This window comes from Hemicordylus capensis, chromosome 1 (assembly GCF_027244095.1).
Source record: "Hemicordylus capensis ecotype Gifberg chromosome 1, rHemCap1.1.pri, whole genome shotgun sequence".
Lineage (NCBI taxonomy): Eukaryota > Metazoa > Chordata > Lepidosauria > Squamata > Cordylidae > Hemicordylus > Hemicordylus capensis.
Window position 1 is genome coordinate 191926640 of NC_069657.1, and position 22203 is coordinate 191948842.

Below are 22203 nucleotides of genomic sequence, written 5' to 3' on the forward strand. Positions count from 1 at the left end.
TCCCAAACATACCCGTGGATGTCAGGGACTGAACCTGGGACCTGCTACATGCAAGCCGTATGCTCTACCATTGGGTTACAACCCTTTCCTGAAAGGTAGGAGGATCTTAATAAAAGCCACAAGCCCAGCTGCCTGATTCCCTCCAAATGTAACCATAAGCCTTCACTGGCTACTGTCAGAGTTGTACAGACTTTTATTTCCCACAGCAAATACTAGTATGGGTGACATGTACACATCTTTGAACTCGCCTTCAAAGATGCATTTGCACAGGTTTTCCAAGGCACCTATAATTTGTCCTAACTTATTTGTTGTAGGAAACTCCAATGTACACACAGTAATTTTGTTTTGTCCATGAAGCCACCTTAAATTTAACCATGAACAAACAGGGCAAATGGACAGGAAAGATCCTAGGGGCCTTTTCTTAAAAAGCAGTTTGGGTGAAAAACTTGGTCCAAATTAACTATCCTTATGAAAAGAGTTTGTCTGGTCTATTTCTAGGATATATCAATGTACTTATCATTATTCCATTATAAATATTTGTTGTCTGCATAGTTGGATTATGTTGTTGCTCTTTGCATTTTGGTCAGTCAAATTCTAGAGAAGGGCTTGACAAACTAATCTTTCCCAAGCTTTTGATACTAACGACCAGCAGTGAATGTGTGTATGGAACAGGCCTGCTCAATTTAGCCCCCACTCCAGCTGTTTTTGGACTACAACTCCCATAATCCCTAGCCACAGTGGCCAATAGCCAGGGATTATGGGAGTTGTAGGCCAACGTCTGTAGGAGGGCTGACACTGAGCAACCCTGGAATGGAAGAACATAGGAAGCTGTCTTCTACTGAGTCAGACTATCCACCCCAGTTAGCAGTTCCCCTGCTAACTGAACAAAGAAGCACCTTTTTAAAGTGGTGATTTTCTTTATTGAGCAGGGCGAGAGCAACTGACCCACTCCAACCCCAGCACAGCATCCCTCCAGTGGCTGTTGATGGTGTCTATCTTGTGTGTTTTTTAGATTGTGAGCCCTTTGGGAACCGGGATCCATCTTTATTATTTATTTTTATTTTGCTGTGTAAACTGCTTTGGGAACTTTTGTTGAAAAGTAGTATATAAATATTTGTTGAAGTAGTAGTAGTAGTAGTAGTCCTGTCTATACTGACTGGCAGCAACTCTCCAAGATTCCAGGTAGAAGTCTTTCCCAGCCCTATCTGGAGAAGCCAGGGATTGAACCTGGGACCTTCTGCATGCAAAGCAGATGCTCTACCACTGAGCTATGGCCCAAGTCTGATAACCCAGAAATCTACTTCATCATCTACTTTATAGAAATTTTCTTTTGCAATTAAATAACACTGGATATTGTCAAAGCAAAGACTTGGAATTGCCCACCCAAACAATATAACTATGAAGTCCTACGCTGTGCACATATTTAGGTTCTTCTAGCATCCTGTACTCCTTGTTCTTTCTCTCACTCCAGCGTGCCCTTATAGCCACTCTTGCCTTCAATTGTTTGCTGTCTGTTTCCTTTCTTTTGCCCCTGTTCCCAAAGCAGAATGCTAGTTTGCTCACAGAAAAAGATTACATATTCCCTACTTTTGTTGAAACAGAGAATTTGGGTATGGGCAAATGCATGGTTGTTAGACTCTTTGAAGATTATCCATGCAGAAACTAACACACATGAAAAGATATAGTTGTAACTCCCATAGAAACACAGGTCCATACATTAATAATAACTCAGCTTTTCTTACATAACTCTTGAAAATTAGCTACCAAGGGAAGAAGCAGCTCTGCATTTTATAACGCCAATTGGACAGTCCTGAAAATGCTTTCTTCAGAGACTTCTGTAGTGAGTCTATCTTCTTTGCTACAGGGTAGCCTCTTTTTTTCCTATTTAAAAATGTTATCCACAATGTTTAGTTTCCAATTTCTATTTTTTCCTCTTGTATGTCCATAATTCCTCCTCCTCCTAGGGATGTGCACGAACTGGCAGACGGCTGGTTCGACATCTTTAAGGAGCAGGGCGGGTGCTCTCTCCCCACCCCCACCCTACCCACCCCCACCGGCACTGTCTGCAAAATCGCTGGCATGGGGCAGCAGCATACCCTCTTGCTGCCCTGGTCAGCATCAGACTGGGAGTGGCTGGTGTGTATGTGCGACATGAACACGCGCAATTCTGGTTTGATGCTGATCAGGGAGGCAAGAGGGTGCGCTGCTGCCCCATGCCAGAGATTTTGCAGACAGTGCCGGTGGGGGGAATGCAGTAGGGGGAGGGCTAAGAGCACCCTCTCTGCTCCTTTAAGGTACCCCCCCCAACCGTCAAACCAGCCGAACTACCAGACCAGTTCAAAAGTCCGGTAAAGGGCCTCTGAACCGGTTCGTGTACATTCCTACTTCCCCACTCATTCTTCTCTACCTGCCTTGCTTTGTCATCAAAATAACTTGGCACATAAAGACAAATAAGCATGCTACTTTGTGGCTTGACCAATCAGAAGTAGGGGTGTGCATAAATCAGATTCTGCTATTCAATTTGAGCTTGAATTGAATTGCCAAATCATCAGATTGATTCATCGAAAACAGCCAGCTCAGTAGACCAGTCTTCTGAGGCAGGCAGATGAACTAACTCTGGAGCAGAGGGCTGGTCTAACTGACAACCCCAATTGGTAGACCAGCTGTCCCCAGGAAAAGTGCCATTTTGAGGCCCATTTTCTCTGCAAAACAGGCCTCAAAATGGATCTCAAATCACCTGAATCAGTTTAGGTCGAATTGGGGGAATTCTCTTCAATCCCAAATCAGGCCTTCTATTTTGAGTGTGATTTGATTCAAGGTCGAATCAGTTGCCCCTGATTCAGCCTGAATTGATTTGACGTCAAATGAAATTGCACATCCCTAGTAGAAAAGAATGCATGTTAAAAACCAATGACAGAAACTGCCTTTTTCACTGATACCCAGAGAGTATGTGGCATGCTCACCTGCTTCCTGGTTTTAACAATGGAGCCCTCAAGACTGCACTTGAAACAACACTGATTTAAGACTTTCAGAAATAAATTGTCATTTTTAGCATCACCCTGACATCTTTCTGTTTCTTGCACATTTTTGTTGTCTCTACCTGAGTAACAAAGAGAAAATCCCACTAATGAATAAGGAGTCCCACCATTAACTGTTTCATGGACATGCACATATTAATTCATATCCCCTGATGTTCAAGATAGACAGCAGGCAAATAGGTACTGCAAGAGGTTTTCCATCCTCACTTAGTTACTCATTTGGATGGATATCCCACCCTTTTCTGGGATAACTAGCCATAGATTAGAGAAAAATGAAAAATAATCTTTTATATTCAGTTAAAGTCTGTGTCTAACATCCTGATTAAATTTACCAGAAGTCCAGTTGAAATTTAGTAGCCCTTTAGAGTAACTCCTGAGTAGTACTATAGAGTAATTTAATGTCAGCCAGTGAAGTGGATGAAAAAAAATTCCACCCCAAAAATTCCATTTCTAAAAAGTAATTATTTCATAAAATTAATTATTAACACAATGAATGAGTACCAATGCAGCATCCATAAACTCTGGCAATGACAAAGTATATATATCAGAATTTTAAAAGCTGCAAACAGAACTCCATACAATATTTTCTGGATCTCAGAAGGGTGCTGAGGAATTGCCTACCATCAAATTGCCATCAAAAGGAATTGTATAAATTTATTGTTGATTAACAAAACAGAAATATAATGTGCAAGAAACTTTGGCTTCTGCCTTCTCCACTTGCACTGATGTAATATGAAAGGTGCAGCAGCTACAGTAACAGTTATAGAGTGTTCATGATGGAGTGTTTAGCAGTCTAGGGTTGGCTTAATTGTATGAAAATACCATACCTTAGGTTGATTTTGAGCATTTTGTACTTGATTGGAGATGTCTGGATAGTAACCAGAGAGACTCATGTCCACAATGGCAATATAACCACCAACAAAGTTCAATCCATCTCATTTGTGGTTGATTTCCATCCTGCAGCTCCTGGTTATCACCAAGCAATAAGAGAAAGCCACCCAGTTTTAGTCAACTCTGAATATTTTTTCTAAAGCAATCAGCAAACAATTCTAAGGTAGCATTTTATCAGCCACCAAATCTGTTCAGATTGCTAGTGAGAGCTGTAATTAAGCCAGCAGTCAGGAATCCAGGATCACACCATTGTGATTCAAAACCAAAGTATTCTTCAGATGTTATAAATCGTAAGCGTGAGTACTGCTCGTGAGGAAGCGGGGAGGAAGTCCTGCCCCCTGCGGCCATTCACTGCCCACAGCAGATGACCACCCTTATGGTGCTGTTTGTCTGAGTGGGGTAGTGCCATAAGCATGATGGCTGGCACTCCCGTGAGCTGCAGCCTTGCAGGACTTCTGCAAGCGAGGTGGGGGACTTCCTCCCTGCTGTCCCCCTCGCAAGCAGTGCTCACACTTACGTGTTATAATATCTGAAGAGAGCTCATTTGTCACCGGTATCTATCTCTGTAACACACCTCATTTCAAAAGTGCTAGGACTGGAAGAACATATGAAATCAAACAGAATATCAACTGCAGATCCTGTAATGCAGGGTTTCTCAACGTGTGGGTCCCCAGATGTTATTGGACTTCAACTCCCATAATCCCCAGCCCCAGTGGCCTTTGGTTGGGAATTATGGGAGTTGAAGTCCAATTACATCTGGGGACCCACATGTTGAGAAACCCTGCATAATGTGATCTACCTGATTGAGTGTGAATGGCCAGGATGCAATATTCAGTATGTGGGCAAGACAACAGACCTACGTATATGCTTCCATTATCACAAGTCTGCAACTGTAACAAAAATTGTAGACCAACCAGTAGTCAAACATTTTAACACTGGTGAACACACACTGGTTTGTCAATAAATGCAATCAAGATACCATCACCTTTCCTGAAACTAGAATCAAGAGAGAATTTTTGGATCCATGCACTTGGGGCATGAGCCCCAGGAGGCCTCAACCTCAAAGACAGCACATGATATGTCCACAGCACCCAATCCTAGACTGCTGAACACTCAGTCATGGACATTCTATAGCTATTACTGCAGTAGCTGTACCATTCATATAATATCAGAGCAACTGAAGAAGGCAGAAGCCGAAACGTTGCACGTTATATTTGTTTGTTAATCAACTAGATAGATAGATAGATAGATAGATAGATAGATAGATAGATAGATAGATAGATAGATAGATAGATGCCGCTGGAAGCCTACAGGCAGGAGTTGAGAGCATGCCCTCTCTCCTGCTGTTACTCCCCTGCAACTGGTACTCAGAGGCATCCTTTTTAGTTTTGTTTACTAAATGAATCAAACATGTTAAATCAGTTCCCAATCAATTTAAGACACTGGAAAGTGTTCTACAACCCACCCACCCCGAAAATCTACATCCACTTAAATAGTTCAAAACATACAAAAATGTTTAAAATCCCTAACTCTACTGGTTTAAAACACAGGCACCCTCAAAGCTAGCCCAAACAACAATACTTTATAACACTTCCCAGAGACACCCAGGTTCAGGACTTGTTGAATCTCCTTGTGGAGGGAGTACCATAGCGAGTATACATAAGGGTGATTCTCACGATCGCCAAGAGCAGGTGGAGAGGGCGCAGGGGGAAGGCTGCTTTTAAATTCACCTTCCCTCGGGACGATCGAGTTCTTCTGTTAGGAGCACAAACTGCGCTCACAGTCAAGCAGCGTTGCGTGCCTACACTGCTGAGTTCTGGAGGCCAGGACAATGCATCCCAGATCCTGGAGATTCCACAATGCACCATGTAAGTGCGAGGTACATTGTGGGGATCCCCCCAGTGACTGGTAGAGGCAGCTGGCGCTCGTATACAAACCGTTAGCCAGAGTTAAGGTGCCCTTAACCTCAGCGAACTGGCAGGCTCCGTAGGCAGGTTTGCCATCGTGCCGCCACTGGGATCTGCATGGATCCCAGTAGTTCTCCTGGGCAACCAAGCCCAGGCTTGAGTGCCTTAGAGCGGTCTTGACTGCCCGTGAGAACACCTCATATTCTTGTTGTTTGCATACAATGTTGTCTGAACTTTGTACATAGAGGAACTCTTTTGGATGATCTCAGATATTTGCTTGGGGCATAAGTGTCCAGCCTGTACCATTTTAGGGTGCAGAAGTCAAAATTAGCACTTTCACTTGTGCCCAGAAGGCAACAGTTTGTCTTCTGACCACAACCCCTAGGATGTGGAATGCACTCCCCATGGGATTAACAGGATAATCATCCCTAGAGGCCTTCAAAAGAGCAATAAAGAGCCATCTCTTCAGCTTGGCTTTGAATAACATTTAAGTGGTTTTTAATGGTCTTTAAATGAGTTTTATGTTAAGATTTTAAATTGGTTTTTTTAATATATATATTGTGAACCACCCTGAGCCATTTTTGGAGGGGTAAATGGATAAAAATCATTTTATTTGAAAAGATTAAATACAATAATAGTAAGCCAATGTGGACACAGTGTGTACCATTAATCAAAAGTGGGGCTGCCCCAATGTTCAGTTGCTGAAGCTTCTATATCGAGGGAAGTACAGAATAATTGTAGAGTGCATCACAGTACCCTGATACACTACTCTCTTACATCATCATTACTGATCTGCCCAGATGAATCCAAGAGGCTATTCAGTGTCATATCCAGTATCATCAAAATGTCTCCACTCAGCATGTATTTGAAGAAACAGCCAATTGGTGGGCAGATCTGGCTTCTCTCACTACCGTTCTACAGCAGTGCAGACAACTACTTTTTCTGCCCCTTACTGTGACATAGAGCCAGAAGCCCACATACCACAGCACAAGAGCCAGATGAACTTGCACTGTTATTTCTGGTCTCTAGAACCTGATGCAAGTTCCAAGTACGTTCTGCAAGAAAAAAAGTGTACTTTCCCCAGGCTACTTAATCATTCATGGTAAAGTGTGCCGTCAAGTCGATTTTGACTTCTGGCACCCACAGAGCCCTGTGGGGTTGTTTTGTTAGAATACAGGAGGGGTTTACCATTGCCTCCTCCCACACAGTATGAGATGATGCCTTTCAGCATCTTCCTGTATCGCTGCTGCCTGATATAGGTGTTTCCCATAGTCTGGGAAACATACCAGCGGGGACTCGAACCAGCAACCTTTTGCTTGTTAGTCAAGCATTTCCCTGCTGTGCTGATGCATTTTAGGTTTTCTGAAATAGAGGTTCATTTTTACCCACACAAGATTAAATCCATGCCATGTGAAATATTCTCCTGATGGAGAAAGTGCTCAAATGTTTTTAGAAAATGAAGAAATGTTACTCATAGAACTTAAGAACAGCCCTGCTGGATCAGGCCCAAGGCCCATCTAGTCCAGCATCCTGTTTCACACAGTGGCCCAGCAGATGCTGCTGGAAGCCTACAGGCAAGAGCTGAGGGCATGCCCTCTCTCCTGCTGTTACTCCCTTGCAACTGGTACTCAGAGGCATCCTGCCTTTGAGGCTGGAGGTGGCCTATAGCCCTCCGACTAGTAGCTGTTAATAGACCACTACTCCATGAAGTTATCCAAACCCCTCTTATAGCCATCCATGTTGTTGGCTGTCATCACATCTTGGGGCAGAGAATTCCATAAGTTGTTTATGTGCTGTGTGAAAAAGTACCTCCGTTTGTTGGTCCTAAATTTCCTGGCAATCAATTTCATGGGATGACTACTGGTTCTAGTGTTACGTGAGAGGGAGAAGAATTTCTCTCTGTCAACTTTCTCCACACCATACATGATTTTATAGATCTCTATCATGTCCCTGCAGTCATCTTTATTCTAAACTAAATAGCCCCAGGTGTTGCAACCTTGCCTCATAAGAAAGGTGCTCTAGGCCCCTGATCATCTTGGTTGCCCTCTTCTGCACCTTTTCCGATTCTACAATGTCCTTTTTTTATATGTGGTGACCAGAATTGTATGCAGTACTCCAGGTGTGGCCACACCATAGTTTTGTATAAGGGCACTGTAATATTAGCAGTTTTATTTTCAGTCCCCTTCCTAATGATCCCTAGCATGGAAATGGCCTTTTTCACAGCTGCCACACAATGAGTCAATACTTTTAACAAACTGTCCACAACGACCTCAAGATCCCTCTCCTGGTCAGTCACTGATAACTCAGATCCCATCAACGTATACTTGAAGTTGGGGTTTCTTGTCCCAATGTGCATCACTTTACACTTGCCAACATTGAACCGCATTTTCCATTTTGTCGCCCACTCTGCTAGATTGGAGTGATCCTTTTGGAGCTCCTCACAATCTGTTTTGGATTTCACTACCCAAAAGAGTTTGGTATCATCTGCATATTTGGCCACCTTGCTGCTTACCCCTACTTCTAGATCATTTGTGAATAAATTAAAAAGCACCAGTCCCAGGACAGATCCCTGGGAGACCCCACTTCTTCCTTCCCTCCATTGTGAGAACTCTCCATTTATACCTACCCTCTGTTTCCTATCCTTCAACCAGTTAGCAATCCATGCATGTACTTGTCCTCTTATCCCATGACTGCTAAGTTTTCTCAGGAGTCTTTGATGAGGAACTTTGTTGAAAGATTTTTGGAAGTCCAGGTATACTATGTCAACTGAATCACCTTGATCCACACACTTGTTGACACTCTCAATGAACTCCAAAATGTTTGTGAGGCAAGATTTACCTTTGCAAAAGCCATGCTGTTTTTCTCCCAGCAGGGCCTGTTCTTCTATGTGCTTTACAATTTTATCTTTGAGGATGCTTCCCATCAATTTGCCTGGAACTGACATTAAGCTAACCATCCTGTAATTTCCCGGATTGTCCCTGGGTCCCTTTTTGAAAATGGGTATTACATTTGCTACTCATTCTTCACATAATAAATATTGTTGTGTGCAATGATACCTGCAACTCTCACCCTTAGCCACAGAAAAGGTTGTCCACAGTCAAATATACCGAGCTGATAATCAATATGCAAATACACAACAGTCATCAGAAGAAGAGACAGTAGGTACACTTTCAGAGGTGCCATTTCAAATTTCAGTAACCAGGAGAGCAAAGAATTTTCTTTTGGCGGTCAAGATACACAGCAAGGTCTTGCCTTAAAAACTTTCAATATTATGAATATTGAATATTCATAGTATTCAATTATTATGAACATTCATTGTGAATATAGTGAATATTCATAATTCTCCCTCCCCTCCAAAACTCTGGTGAACTTCATAACTTACTTCTGAGTAGTCCCATTGAAATAATTAATCCTTCTGAGTAAATTTTGAGAAATATTGAGTAACAGTATGAATGTCAGCCAATGTGATCTAAGAACATTTATTGTGGCCAATGTTTATCCTCTTAGAGAGATTTGGAGGGGAGATCATTTATCTACCCTACCCAAAGCAGAAGTGCACAAGTAATTAAGGAGAGCACTGCTCATTAATGTTGTCTGGAGACATGGAGTTAAAGTTTTAAGTAAAGTAGTTTATTTAGGAAATACATCAGAGAGATAAGAAAGGCCAACATGCCTTGCTGCTTGCTACATCACGAACAGGAGAGAGGAAAAGGAAGTCTGTCTCTTAGGTGAAAGACTGAAACCTGAGACTATCAGTCTAACAAAGGAGAATTAGAGTAGAGAAAGTGTAGTCAGAGAAGCAATTCCCTTGCCCACTACCATCTCTGCCCCTGGTGGACAATAGGGTTGCTGGTGCTAAGAATTTATGTCATCAGGAGCTGTATCTCCAACATGTACCTTATAATAACCAGAGAGATGCAGTCTTGGAAAATGTGATTTTTCTGAAGCAGGGCCAAGAAGGAGAACGCCCTTCCTAAAATCTGACTTGACTCTGAAAGTCAGCCTCCAGAGCTATCATAAACAAAGAGTTTCCAAGTTAATTTTACGTCAGGCTCCTAGAACCTAGTGGGGCAACCCTATCATGAAGGTTCTTAGCATTCCATGTCAGAGTGCCAGTAAAGAATCAGGATAGTAAAACCAATCCAGTTGACAAAACAAGCCATGCTAAGTTGAAACTGGGCAGTGTGGGGTGAGGTGGGAATACCCATTCTACAAGGAGATAAGTAAGACTAGAACCCAAATGCCTAGTTTTAAACTGATCAATGGCCCAAACGCCTGAAAGCAGGTATAGAGGCATGCAATTCAGCATGTGTATGCGCGTGCATGTGCACACACCCACACCAATGGCTTACATGTAAGGCTAGAACAAATTGGTGAGGGGCACAGATAGTAATATTTTTATTATTTCCCTCCCTTTGTGTCTTGCCATACATTGAACATGATCCCAAATCCCACCCCTACCCACACTCTCTCTCACCCTTTTGCAGCATTCCTAAAGTACACAAAAGTAAGAGTGGTGATTGGACAAGCAGCAAAGTGGTGCCAACCTTTTTGGAAAATGTGTGCCACAAGTCAAATAGCAAGCATGAGAAAATACTACTCTGATCCAAGCAATGGTCCTACTGCAGCCAGCCATGTATTTTTTAAGAGACAGAAAGGTCATGCACATGACCAAAAATGCTGGTGGCGATGGAGAGCTGGCAGGGAGGAGCCATTTTTCTCTACACGCTCTGCGGCCAGGGGCCGAGCCACCATCGCGCAAATGGGTTCAAAGAACCCCACACTCCCTCAGTGTCTGACATCAGATGTAGGGGGGCATTATTTTGGGGAATAAAAATCGGCCCGCACTGCATTGGCAGCGCAGGCTGGAGTGACTCTCCCTGCCTCTCCCTGTGGTGCACGGCTCTGTCTGGGAGGGAGATAGGCCTGCACTGTGTTGACAGTGCAGTTGGAACGGCTCTCCCTGCCTTTAAAGGCAGAGAGAGTTGCTCTGGCCCACGCTGCCCAACGCAGCACAGGCCCATCTCCATTCCAAACGGGGCTGCACAGCCCCGTTTGACAGGGAGACCACACCCCTGCATCTGACGTCAGACACGGGGATGTGGCCAGGGGGCCATGGCAGTCGCCGAACACAGGCCGCTGCCAGCCTCACTCCACGCCTGTGTGCTGTTCGCACCGCACACGAGCTGCAGCAAGAAGCGATGCAAAGGAGGAAGTCTTCTGGCATCCCTCAAAGCACCGCACCAGGAGTCCAGTGCATTGAGGGATCCTCCCTCAGCCAGGCACTCTTGCTGCCTGGCTCTGTGGATGCTGCGTGCAGCCCAAGCTAGGGTTGTCAACAGTCCTGGATTACATGGGACATCCCATTTTTAAGTGGGGAAATTGTCATCCTGTCCGGGATACCATTTCTCCCGTATTTTGGCTCCACCATGATTGTGCCCCAGGAGCTGTGCGTGAGGGTGGGTGGGCAGGCAAGGAGGCAAGGCAAGGCACTGACACGTATAGCAGGGGGACCGCCACACAAACCAGAGCAAGGGGGGAGGTCAGGAGGCAAGGAGAGGCTGTGGGTCCGCAGCGTGCTTTTAAAATGTATTCCCACCTCACTGGTTTGTCTGGGAGAGTAGCAGAAGCAACAGGGAGCTTCAGGATATTGCAGACAGGCAGGCGAGTGAACTGAAAGCAAATGGTGGTAGTTGTGCTGGCAGTGGCCAATAGAGAGAGCATAGCCGCCGCTACAACAGTCATAGCCACAGTGGACTTGAGAAAAGTGGCCGAGTGCAGTGGTGAGCCTTCGCCACCCCACCCTCCACTGCCCCAGTGGCCTCTCCTGGCTGCCGTGGTCGAGATAGAGGCGGTTCGGAGCTGGGTGGGTGGAATCCTGCACAGCGAACAAAAGGGAGGTGGCAGCGATGGTGGGGCTTTCCTACAGGGGCGTTTCTCAGAAACCCTTTGGAAAGTCCCAGAAGAGGAGAGTTCTCAGGTAATCCCTGGGCCTCGCCACATCCTACAGGGTGGGACTGGGTGGGTAAGGGGGACCTGGCTTAAACTGGAGTTAGTTGGCAGGCATCACGGCAAACTTTCTCTCCCGGTACTAGTGTTGTTGTTGTGGCTCAGTCTACAAAAGAATGCTCAGGTTGGATCACTAAAATAATGCCTTGACTAGGGACTGGCTAAAACATTCATGTTGACTCAAAGCCCCCCCCCCCAGATGGCCCCACTCCAAGACCCCCCCCCCGCACTTGTGTCCTGTATTTGGGACACATAATGTTGGCAACCCTAGCCCAAGCATACACATGACCCCAGCGTTGGTGTTAAGGGCGTGCTTGTGCGGGCAGCAGCCCGTGATCCGCCTCAATCCTGGCACTCTGCACGAACAGCCCAACTCAGGCTGGGCAGCCTATCCTGAACTGGGCTTAGTGTTGCCAACAGTCCTGAATTGGCGAGGACATCCCATAATTTGGGAGGAAAGTGCTTGTCCTGTCTGGGATGTTCTTCTTTCCCCCACTTTTGGGCAGCTGGCGGACACTGCTCATGAGAATAGCCTCAGTGATCCTCTTTGGCTTGGTGCAGAAGACTTCCTGATCCTTTCCAAGAGTGCCTGTTGTATGCTAAGGATAGCCACGCAAGCTGGCCCTCCTTGGCATCCAAATGTTGTCAAATAAGGCAAAGAGGAGAGCTGGTCTTGTGGTAGCAAGCATGACTTGTCCCCTTAGCTAAGCAGGGTCCTCCCTGGTTGCATATGAATGGGAGACTTGATGTGTGAATTTTCTCCTTAGGGGATGGAGCCGCTCTGGGAAAAGCAGAAGGTTCCAAGTTCCCTCCCTGGCAGCATCTCCAAGATAGGGCTGCGAGAGATTCCTGCCTGCAACCTTGGAGAAGCTGCTGCCAGTCTGTGTAGACAATACTGAGCTAGATGTACCTATGGTCTGACTCAGTATATGGCAGCTTCCTATGTTCCTATGATGTGAAGAACAAGAACCCTGTTGGTTCTCACAGTCCATAGATTTCCAAAAATGTTCAGGAGTTTTGTTTTCTAATAAAATTACTTTGTTAATAAACAGAAGCTGAAGTGGCTGGGGCGGGGGGCAGGGCTGGGAGGATTACTCTCCAAGCATATTACCTATGATAATAAAATGATGGCTATTGCCTTTAGAGTAATAACTTAGGACCAAGAGTAACTGAAGGAATGCCTTCTACTAAATGAATCTGCCCACTCTCTCAGATCAGTGTGGGACCTCTTATTTTTATTTTATTTTTGCTAATATCAGAGGTATGGTTGGTGGAAATGTGAGAGGGTGAGAAGGAATGACTCCTTCCCTTTATACTTTGTGGACTGTTTTCTTTAGTCTGTGTTCTTTCTAAGTTCTGCAGGGGTTAAAAGGTTGTAACCTCTGATTGACAGCGAAGTCTGAGGTAGCAAGTTGTATGCTATAGAGTTTTGGAGGGTTCTGCATGTTCTGATTGGATGTCTCCAGGCAGAGTCAGAAGGTTCTCGCTGCCTGAGGGGAAAACCTCCCTGATTGGTTTATGTATATCTCTGGGACTGGATAAAGGGGAGAATGAATAGCAAGCAAGGGGAGAACTGCTGAGTGCTGAAAGGCTGGAGCATTAGCATAGTAGGGTCAGGCTGAAGCTGCTGGGGGAACTGGCAGTGAGGGAGCTGGGCCTACTGGAACCCGCTAGCCCTTAGATGAGAAGGCTAGCAAGCTTGTTTGTTTTATACTTTTAAATTGTACTCATTGCCTAATTGAATTTTTCACTGTTACTTGAAGACTTTATTATAAGAAACCTGTTCTTTTGATTCAACTCTTTTACTGGTGTCTCTGTCTGTTGTTTTATTCCCACTTCACACATACTTGCCCACCTTATTTACCACACTGCTGAGTTTTTGATATTTTTTTGAGAGACAGAGGGTGCAGTGACTGGGAGTGGAACCAGTCAAAACTAAACCTGTACTGGTGGCAGCAGATGTTTAGACTGAGGACTGGTTGGGGGCTTCTCGTTGCTTATGGAAAGCCCTGGCCTGGAAGGTCCATTTGGCCACCTAGCCATTTATTATTATTATTATTATTTACATTTTATAGCTCACTCTTCCTCCAAGAAGCCCAGAGCAGTGTGCGACATACTTAAGTTTCTTCTCACTCTGTGAAGTAGGTTAGGCTGAGAAAGAAGTGACTGGTTCAGAGTCACCCAACAAGTATCATGGCTGAATGGGGATTTGAACTCGGGTCTCCCCGGTCCTAGTCCAGCACTCTAACCACTACACCACGCTGGCTAATGTCATTATGTGCCAGCAGGTTTTTGACTTGCCGGGTATCTGATTCTTTCTCTCTCTCCATCCCAACAGTGCTACTGTTCCTGTTTATCATCTGTGTATATTTAATTTTTATATAGTATGGGATTATGTTATCATCTGTTGCAAGCCTCTTGAGCATCTCATATTGAGACAAAGGCAGGATGTAAATGATTGAAATAAAATCATGTGCATTTCCTCACACAGTATGCACACGCAGCCTCTTTCATGTGAGCATACATAGATAATTATTTGTAAAGGGGCATACCTTTAAGGGCGGGGGGGTGTCCTTCTCCCTCCCACCACGTCTCCCCCACTGGCGCTCCATTTTAAAAGTGTCCGTTGGGGTGGCAGCATACCTCCCTGCCGCTCTGTGCCCTCTTTGGCTAGAAGTAACAGGAAGTATCCGGCGCTCATGCGTGTGCACATCATACTCGCATGCCCGACGTGTGAGCAACAAACAAAACCTGACATAGGGACTATAGAGTGGTGGAGCTACTTGACTATTTTGGACTGGCCTGGTTTAGATTGCCCATAAATAGAAGGCAATAATCTCAGAATCTTTTAAAAAACAACAACACACAAGTATTTCTACATTAAAGACACACTTTTCAGTCAGGATAAGTTTGAAGTTGTCTAATTAGCAATTTCAGTTAAAATAACTTTTTTTAATTTGGAAACCATAACCCCTTCCCTCTCTTTCACCTTCAACAAGAGAAAAGAGAGTATGAGAAAGATCAGGGAGCTAGCAGCAGGCTTTGCTTCAAGTCCCAGAAGAAGGGGACTGTTTGCTTGTTAGTAAAAGAACTATCCAGGGGAAGTGCCAGTCCACCATATCCCCCCTACCCCCATTCTCTAGATCTCTGAATGTTGCCAAGATTTGCTACTGGCATTTTTTTAAAGGAAAGGAAAAGAGCTCCCAGCAAATGCTGGAGGAATCCAATACCTTCAGGGGGCTTGGTTTGGGGTGCTGAGTAAGAAGAAAAGTGCTGGCTAGAGAAAGGTAGCAAAGGCCCCTACCTGAGCTGAACTCCATTGGCTTGCAGGATGAATGCTCCCATTTTGCACAAAGATCTTCAAAGAGTCTGCTCTGCTCAGCCTGCCTAGAAGGATCCTGGGAAAACAGATAACTGGGCTGGCCTTTTTTGCTGGCTATTGGTCAGAATAGCTGCCTGTAAGCTATTCTGACTTCTGATTGGTTGAAGGCAGGGCTAGCTCATGTCCCCCGCTTAGGGGAAAAAAGAAAAGAATGGCACATCCTGATTGGTCCTAAGACACTAAATATGCAATTTGGGTACTAAGTATGGTAATTACTTCATTTGGGGACAAGGGATCCCACTGAACATCCTAAGAGGGAGGAAATTGTTTTAGGAAGGAGTTTAGAACTTAATGGCGCAGTGGGGAAATGACTTGGGAAATGACTTGACTAGCAAGCCAGAGGTTGTCAGTTCGAATCCCTGCTATATCAGGCAGCAGCGATATAGGAAGATGCTGAAAGGCATCATCTCATACTATGTGGGAGGAGGCAATGGTAAACCCCTCCTGTATTCTACCAAAGACAACCACAGGGTTCTTTGGGCATCAGGAGCTGACACTGACTCAGCTGCACACTTTACTTTACTTTAGAAGAAAGACCAAGAGCCAGCACCCTCTATTGGCAAGCACTAGAAATGCAAAAGCAACTTTCAGATCAAGAGAGACAGACAGCAAGAGAAAGACAGAGAGGAAGTGATCAGGGATGTAGCTATAATTGAGCGAATTGGTTCAAATAACTCAGCCCCCCAGCTCCTGAGGGCCCCCAGTTCCACCCCTCCCTGTTTTCTTCATTATCCCCTTCACTCGGAGGGGCTGCTGGGAAGAGGGGCGAACATGGGCCCCCTCTCCGCTAGCTATGCCCCTGGAAAAGATGGCATGTTTGGTGAGAGAATGGGAGGCAAGAATGTGGGACTGACAAGAAGGAGAGCAATGCCCCCTCTGCCCCAAATGAGGAGCCTCTTCTGCAGGTAGGAAAATGTTGCCTTCTCCAGAACATGCTACCTGTAATGATTGCTTCATTTTAAAGCTGGCTGTGAAGGTATGGCCAAATTAATAGGGCTATGGGGAAGCTGTAAACAACCCAACAGAAAAGTCAAAGAAACCCATATCCACTATTGTCCCTGTCCCCACTTTAACATGGAAAAACCAAACATCCTTAAGCCCTCCCAATAAAACATTTAACTCAGGTTGTGGTATTTTGTCTGTAGCTATATCTATAATGCCGCAAAGAAAGTGGGGTGGTGGGAAGAAAGGAAGGAAATAGGAAGGTGCCATATACTAAATCGGATCATTGGTTTATCTAGCTCAGTATTGTCTTCACAGACTGGCAATGGCTTCTCCAAGGTTGCAGGCAGGAATCTCTCCTATCTTGGAGATGCCAGGGAGGGAACTTGGAACCTTCTGCTCTTCCCAGAGTGGATCCATCCCCTAAGGGGAATATCTTGCAGTGCTCACATGCAGGGGCGGAGCCATCATTGGGCAAACGGGTTTGAAGAACCCGGGCTGCGCCCAATCAGGGGCCGTGCCTTGCGGCCCCGACACACACACCCCCGTGTCTGACATCAGACACGGGGGTGCTGGTTTAGCTCACGAGTGGGGGCCGCACAGCCCCCAAATAGGAGTTAAATGGCAGCTGCGTCTGCGGCGCGGCCAGGAGCGGCTCTTCCCTGCCTTCCTGCTCTTCCCTGCCTGATAAGGCAGGGAAGAGCTGCTCCTGGTTGCGCAACGAATGCAGCGCCAGCCCCAGTCTAGCTACCAAAGGGGCCACACGGCCCCTTCGGGAGTTAAATGGTGCATGGCTCTGCGTGGGTCCATTCAGAAGCCAGACCATGCCCCCCGTGCCTGACATCAGACACGGGGTAAGCAGGGCTGCCACTGCGAGCGCTCACGGGCTGCTGGCAGTGAGGCTCCGCAGCTGCTCACATATCAAGTCTCCCAATCATATGAAACCAGGGCAGACCCTGCTTAGCTAAGGGGACAAGTCATGCTTGCTACCACAAAACCAGCTCTCCTCTCCGTAATGTTATCAAGAGACAGTTTGCAAACTCTGGCTGTGTTATTATCTGCAGCATTCCTTCCAATTTTAAAATGTAGGCTAAACTAGATTTAATGTATACTGAAGCAGTTTGCACTCCTTAATATTCTCTGAATTCTTATGTTCTTATAAGAATTATATTCTTGAAAGAATATAAGAACATAAGAACAGCCCTGCTGGATCAGGCCCAAGGCCCATCCAGTCCAGCATCCTTTTTCGCACAGTGGCCCACCAGATGCCACTGGAAGCCACAGGCAGGAGTTGAGGGCATGCCCTCTCTCCTGCTGTTACTCCCCTGCAACTGGTACTTAGAGGCATCCTTCCTTTGAGGCTGGAGGTGGCCTATAGCCCTCCGACTAGTAGCCGTTGATAGACCTCTCCTCCATGAAGTTATCCAAACCCCTCTTAAAGCCATCCAGGTTGCTGGCTAAATATAAATAAGCAGAGCCCTGTTGGATCAGACTGAAGGTCTAAGTCCAGCATTCTGCTTCACAACGTGGATGCCAGATGTCTCCAGGAAGCCCACAAACAGGTCCTGGAAGCAGTAGCCTTGGTGCTGTTTGCTTCTCAGCAACTTTTTCCCAGCCATGTTGCTTCTGAATATGGAGGTTCCATTTAGTTATAAGGTAAGCACCCATAGCCATTGAGACTCCTGATTCTCCATGAATTAGAAAACCATTTTTAAGCCCTCTAAACCAAAAGCTGCCCAATGACCACACCTTGTGGTTGTGAATTATTTAGTGTGAAGAGGTGGGAGATTGGGGGTGGGGTTGTCTTGTGGGTCCTTGAGAGTGTCTTGAATCGATTCTCAGTCAGCATTGGATGAAGGTTAGTTCTAATACTGGGGGTGGAGGGGCGGGGGGGAGAAAAATATTCTCTCTCACCGTACCCCGCTGGAATGAGCGAGCGGGGAAACCCACCACTTTGCCTACTTTCCATAGTCTAAATGAATCTTCTAGACTGCTACCGTAATGACCTATTGCTTCGAACGCTTTGTATGGAAACAACCCGCCCCCTCCCCCAGGTCACCACCAGTGCCAGCCGATCAGCATCCCTAACTTGCTTCACGGTCAAGCATGCAGTGTTCAGGAGCTCGTGGGTGCAGAAGCATTGCCTCTGAGATCCGGACTTTCAAACCCAAAGGCCTGGCACTCAAGTAGTAAAGTATGTGTGAGCCTCTAGCACTCCCGCTGAAATCCCCGTCCTCGAATAAAGGCACTGCGTGCGATCGCGAGTGAGTGCCATCTTGTGGGGTTTAATCTTCATGGCACCGAGTAGTCCCCCCTTTGCACAGGAAATGCTAGTTTTTACTTCAGTAACCAGGATCCTTTAGCAGGAAGTTAGGTGTGGTCTGTGAAGGAGAATTAAGATATTATTATTTCAAAAGCAGAAGAATCAAAAGCAAGAAAAGGGATGGTGGTATTTTTGCTGCAGTCTTCAGAGTGTCATTCCAAACCTACCTAAATTGGACCATCCTATACGGGTAATGCATGTCTTATTTATCTGCAGTCTTCTCAAAGGGATCTCGCTCGCTCGCTCCCTTGTTTTAATCAGTCATCGTTATTCTGTTGCTGAGGGTCTACAGCAAAGACCACTTTCATTTTCGTCATTAACCCTTGTGGCGCCGCCTTGCTGCATCACGCATGGTTACCTGCAGCAAGCAATTTTTTGCACATAAGCGTCAACGACGGGTTTGGATGCACCAGGTGCACTGGTCTGCAGTCGCAAAGCATGTTTCCCCGATGTGCACCTGCAGGAGTTGATGCGTGTGTGTTTATGTGCGAGAGAGACTTAAACTGCAGCTGTTTTCCATGCAGAAGGGCTATAATCCTTGCAACCGATGGTCACTTGCTGTGTATATTACCGGTGGAGGGGGGAGATTTTTAGGATGGAGTCAGTAACTGCATCTGCATGCCATGTTCAGTTTATAATTGTTATTCTGATACATCATCTGGCACTCAAGCTGTTAATCTTTTGATGCTGCTACTATTTAATTGCTTGGATAATGTGGTTTACATATTCAGGGTGTGTGTGAAAATAATGTGGCAAAGATTAGACTACAGATTTAAGCTTTAAGCATCTTTTGCATTAGATTTTATTTATTTATTTTATGTAGAGATGCATAAGAAGGCACTGAAAGGATTTCATCCCCAGTTCCAGGAAAGGGTGGGGGGCGGTATGCATTTGAAAGTAATAGGCTTAGTGTTTAATCAGGCAATCAGTTTTGTTTTGTCTGACAATCAGAGCCATAATTCAATAAAGGATGCGTTAAACCACAAAATGCTTTCAGGCAGGACGCTTCTGAATTCAAGGGTCCAAGCCTGCTTCCTTGTTCTAAGGAAGCAAACTGTTCTATGTATATTCCATTATTCACATCCTCTGAGAACAGAAGGAGGGAGCACCACACTACACAGTCTTTTAGGCGACCATAATGGCCTACAGCCCTCTTGCACTAATGAGGTTCTCATGAGGCCTTTTGTGACGTGGCGGCAACAGAGACAGGCAATCAGACAAATTCCCTCAGCCCTGGACTGGGGTAATATATCAACACTTCTTTAAAAATGCCCCTTAGATGAATTGACCCAACGCTTTGGCAAATGGGCGGGGGTGGGGGGCGCTCCAAGTTAACTAGCCTTAGAGCATCAACCGTGGGCACATGTGCTGGAATGGCCTCCTATTGGTACAATGGCCCTTTGACATAATCACAAGCTTTCTTTACCATACAGTGCAAATCTCTTCTGTCATTTGAGCCTATTTCAGCCAGCTTCTGGTACAGGACAGCAACTGGTAACTGTCCCAGATGACTATTTGATAATTAAGGCTACTGATTATGCTGTGCAGCTTCTATAATAAAGAAAAACATTGGCTAGTTACCTCTTTTTTTTTTTTTTAATAAAGGTGCTTCTGGAATGGAAGCTATGTTCTTTGAAGCTATGTGCCTGGCTGTGGTTATCTGCACATGCTCAGAGGCACTCTCCCATTATTGTTTTGCAAGTTCTAGGGCTCAGCCCAACAGGTTCTCAGCTTAGAGTGCCTTCACACAATAAATTAAGGCCCTGGATAAAAGGAATTTATACCAAAACAAGGTACTTGGTATGAACCAGATGTTGTTTTAGGAAATCAATATGATACGGTCACATTTGTTCCTTTTTAGCTTTGTCTTTCCTACCTCTCCTTTTGTTGTGTATTCTGTTGCTTTGAGTGCTGGCCTTAATGCCAATTTTAATGGGTTTTGCCCTGTTTAATGTTTGCAATATGTTTCTTTAAAAAAAATTGTAGTTCCCATTTTTAGTGTTTTATTGTAGTAATAGCCACCCCCCAACACATGCATATCACTGACTAAATTGGGATTAAAGGGATGCCGTGGATGCTGAGGGTACAATATACATAGTAAATAAATAATAGAAAGACTGATTTGCTCAATGTAAGTATTGCCAATACATAGCTTTTCATAAGAACCAAATTGGGGTGGGGTTTTTTGTTTTGTTTTGTTGTTTTGCTCATCTTTTAAAAATCTCTTCTCCAGTGCTTAAAAAGATGTGAGAATGAAGAGGAAAATGGCCTGAAAGGAAAATAAATGAATGAACCAACATCAAAACACATCATTTTAAGTAGCCCAATCAATAAGCTGCCCTGCAGGCAATGATATACACATGTGTGTTCCTTTTGTTGGGCAGAACATAGCTCTAATCTTCTTTTCTGTTTTTGTTTTATGTGTGTATATGTGTGTGTCCTAGCACTTTTTTATGCATGGGGCACAACAGTAATTAAGAGGAGCAGGATGAAAAGATGGCACAATCAGTGCTGGTACCACCAGGACCTGACAGCTTCCGCTTTTTCACGAGAGAATCACTGGCAGCTATTGAACAACGTATCACTGAGGAAAAAGCTAAGAAGTCCAAACAAGAACGCAAAGACATCGACGACGATGAAAATGGACCAAAACCTAATAGTGACTTGGAGGCTGGCAAATCACTGCCCTTTATTTATGGAGATATACCTCCCGGAATGGTGTCCGAGCCCTTGGAAGATCTGGACCCATACTACCTTAACAAAAAAGTGAGTGTTTAGCTGCTGGTTTAAGATATTTCCAGTAGAAGTTGATAAGACTGCAGTCCTACAGACTGTTCAATGAAGTCTTCTTTAGCCTGTGCCTCATTGCCCAACCATGTGCCAGCTTATTATTAAGTTGGGTATCCCCAACTATGCCCAACTTAATACTAGAGATGTGCTCAAAATGCGATACAGTGTCCAAATTGCAGCACAATCCCTTAAAAACTGTGGGCTTCCAAAGCCCCCTTAACACAGAGGAGAGCAGGTCCATTATCGCAGTGCTCCCCCTAGCTATGATAGCATGCCAGCAAAGCATCTCCCAGGTGTCAGGGAGCTCCCAGCTTATGTTGTTATGTCCCTGCATGACGCCGGCACACACATGGCCTCCATGCATGCGCGACAGCCATTTCTATGGTCAGCATGATTGTTGACCATGCAAATGGATGCCACACATGCGCAGAGGCCATGTGCATGCCAGCGTTGGACAGGGGCAGCTGGGAGACAACCCAGCGGCACGCGATCATAGCTGGGGCGAGTGCCGTGATAACGGAAGTGGTGGTGAGTGGAGGAGGAGCAGGTATGGACCTGCTCTCCCCTGTGTTAAAAGGGATGTGGAAGCCCTCGGTTTTAAAGGGATTGTGCTGCGATTTGGACACCGAATCACGTTTTGTCACATCCCTACTTAATATTAAACAGGCAGTGATGATAGCCCCTGGATATTTTCTCAGTTGACTCCCCCAGTTCACCAGTGCTGATCATAAGGGAATGTTATTATTTACAAAATACCGCCCCCCCCTTCCTGTTTATGTGTGGTAAAAGCTTTATTATAATACACTGTGGTGATTGTTACTTATTTTAAACCTGGGGAAATGACTGAAAAAATCAGTGAACAAAGCTGCTTTATTATTATTATTTCAGATGGATACAATTTCATTTCAAATAGAAAAAAAA

General features: G+C 45.1%; 1 protein-coding gene across 2 annotated transcripts in view; it reads left to right on the plus strand.

Moving 5' to 3' along the window:
• The window catches only part of LOC128330810 (sodium channel protein type 2 subunit alpha), a 161478-nt gene that overhangs the window by 39030 nt on the left and 100245 nt on the right, over positions 1–22203 (plus strand). For both annotated transcript variants that reach the window (XM_053264186.1, XM_053264180.1), the window contains exon 2: positions 20937–21258. In XM_053264186.1, the coding sequence (XP_053120161.1) occupies positions 20989–21258 (270 nt within the window). In that variant the 5' untranslated portion in view covers positions 20937–20988. The remainder of the gene's footprint in view (positions 1–20936; positions 21259–22203) is intronic.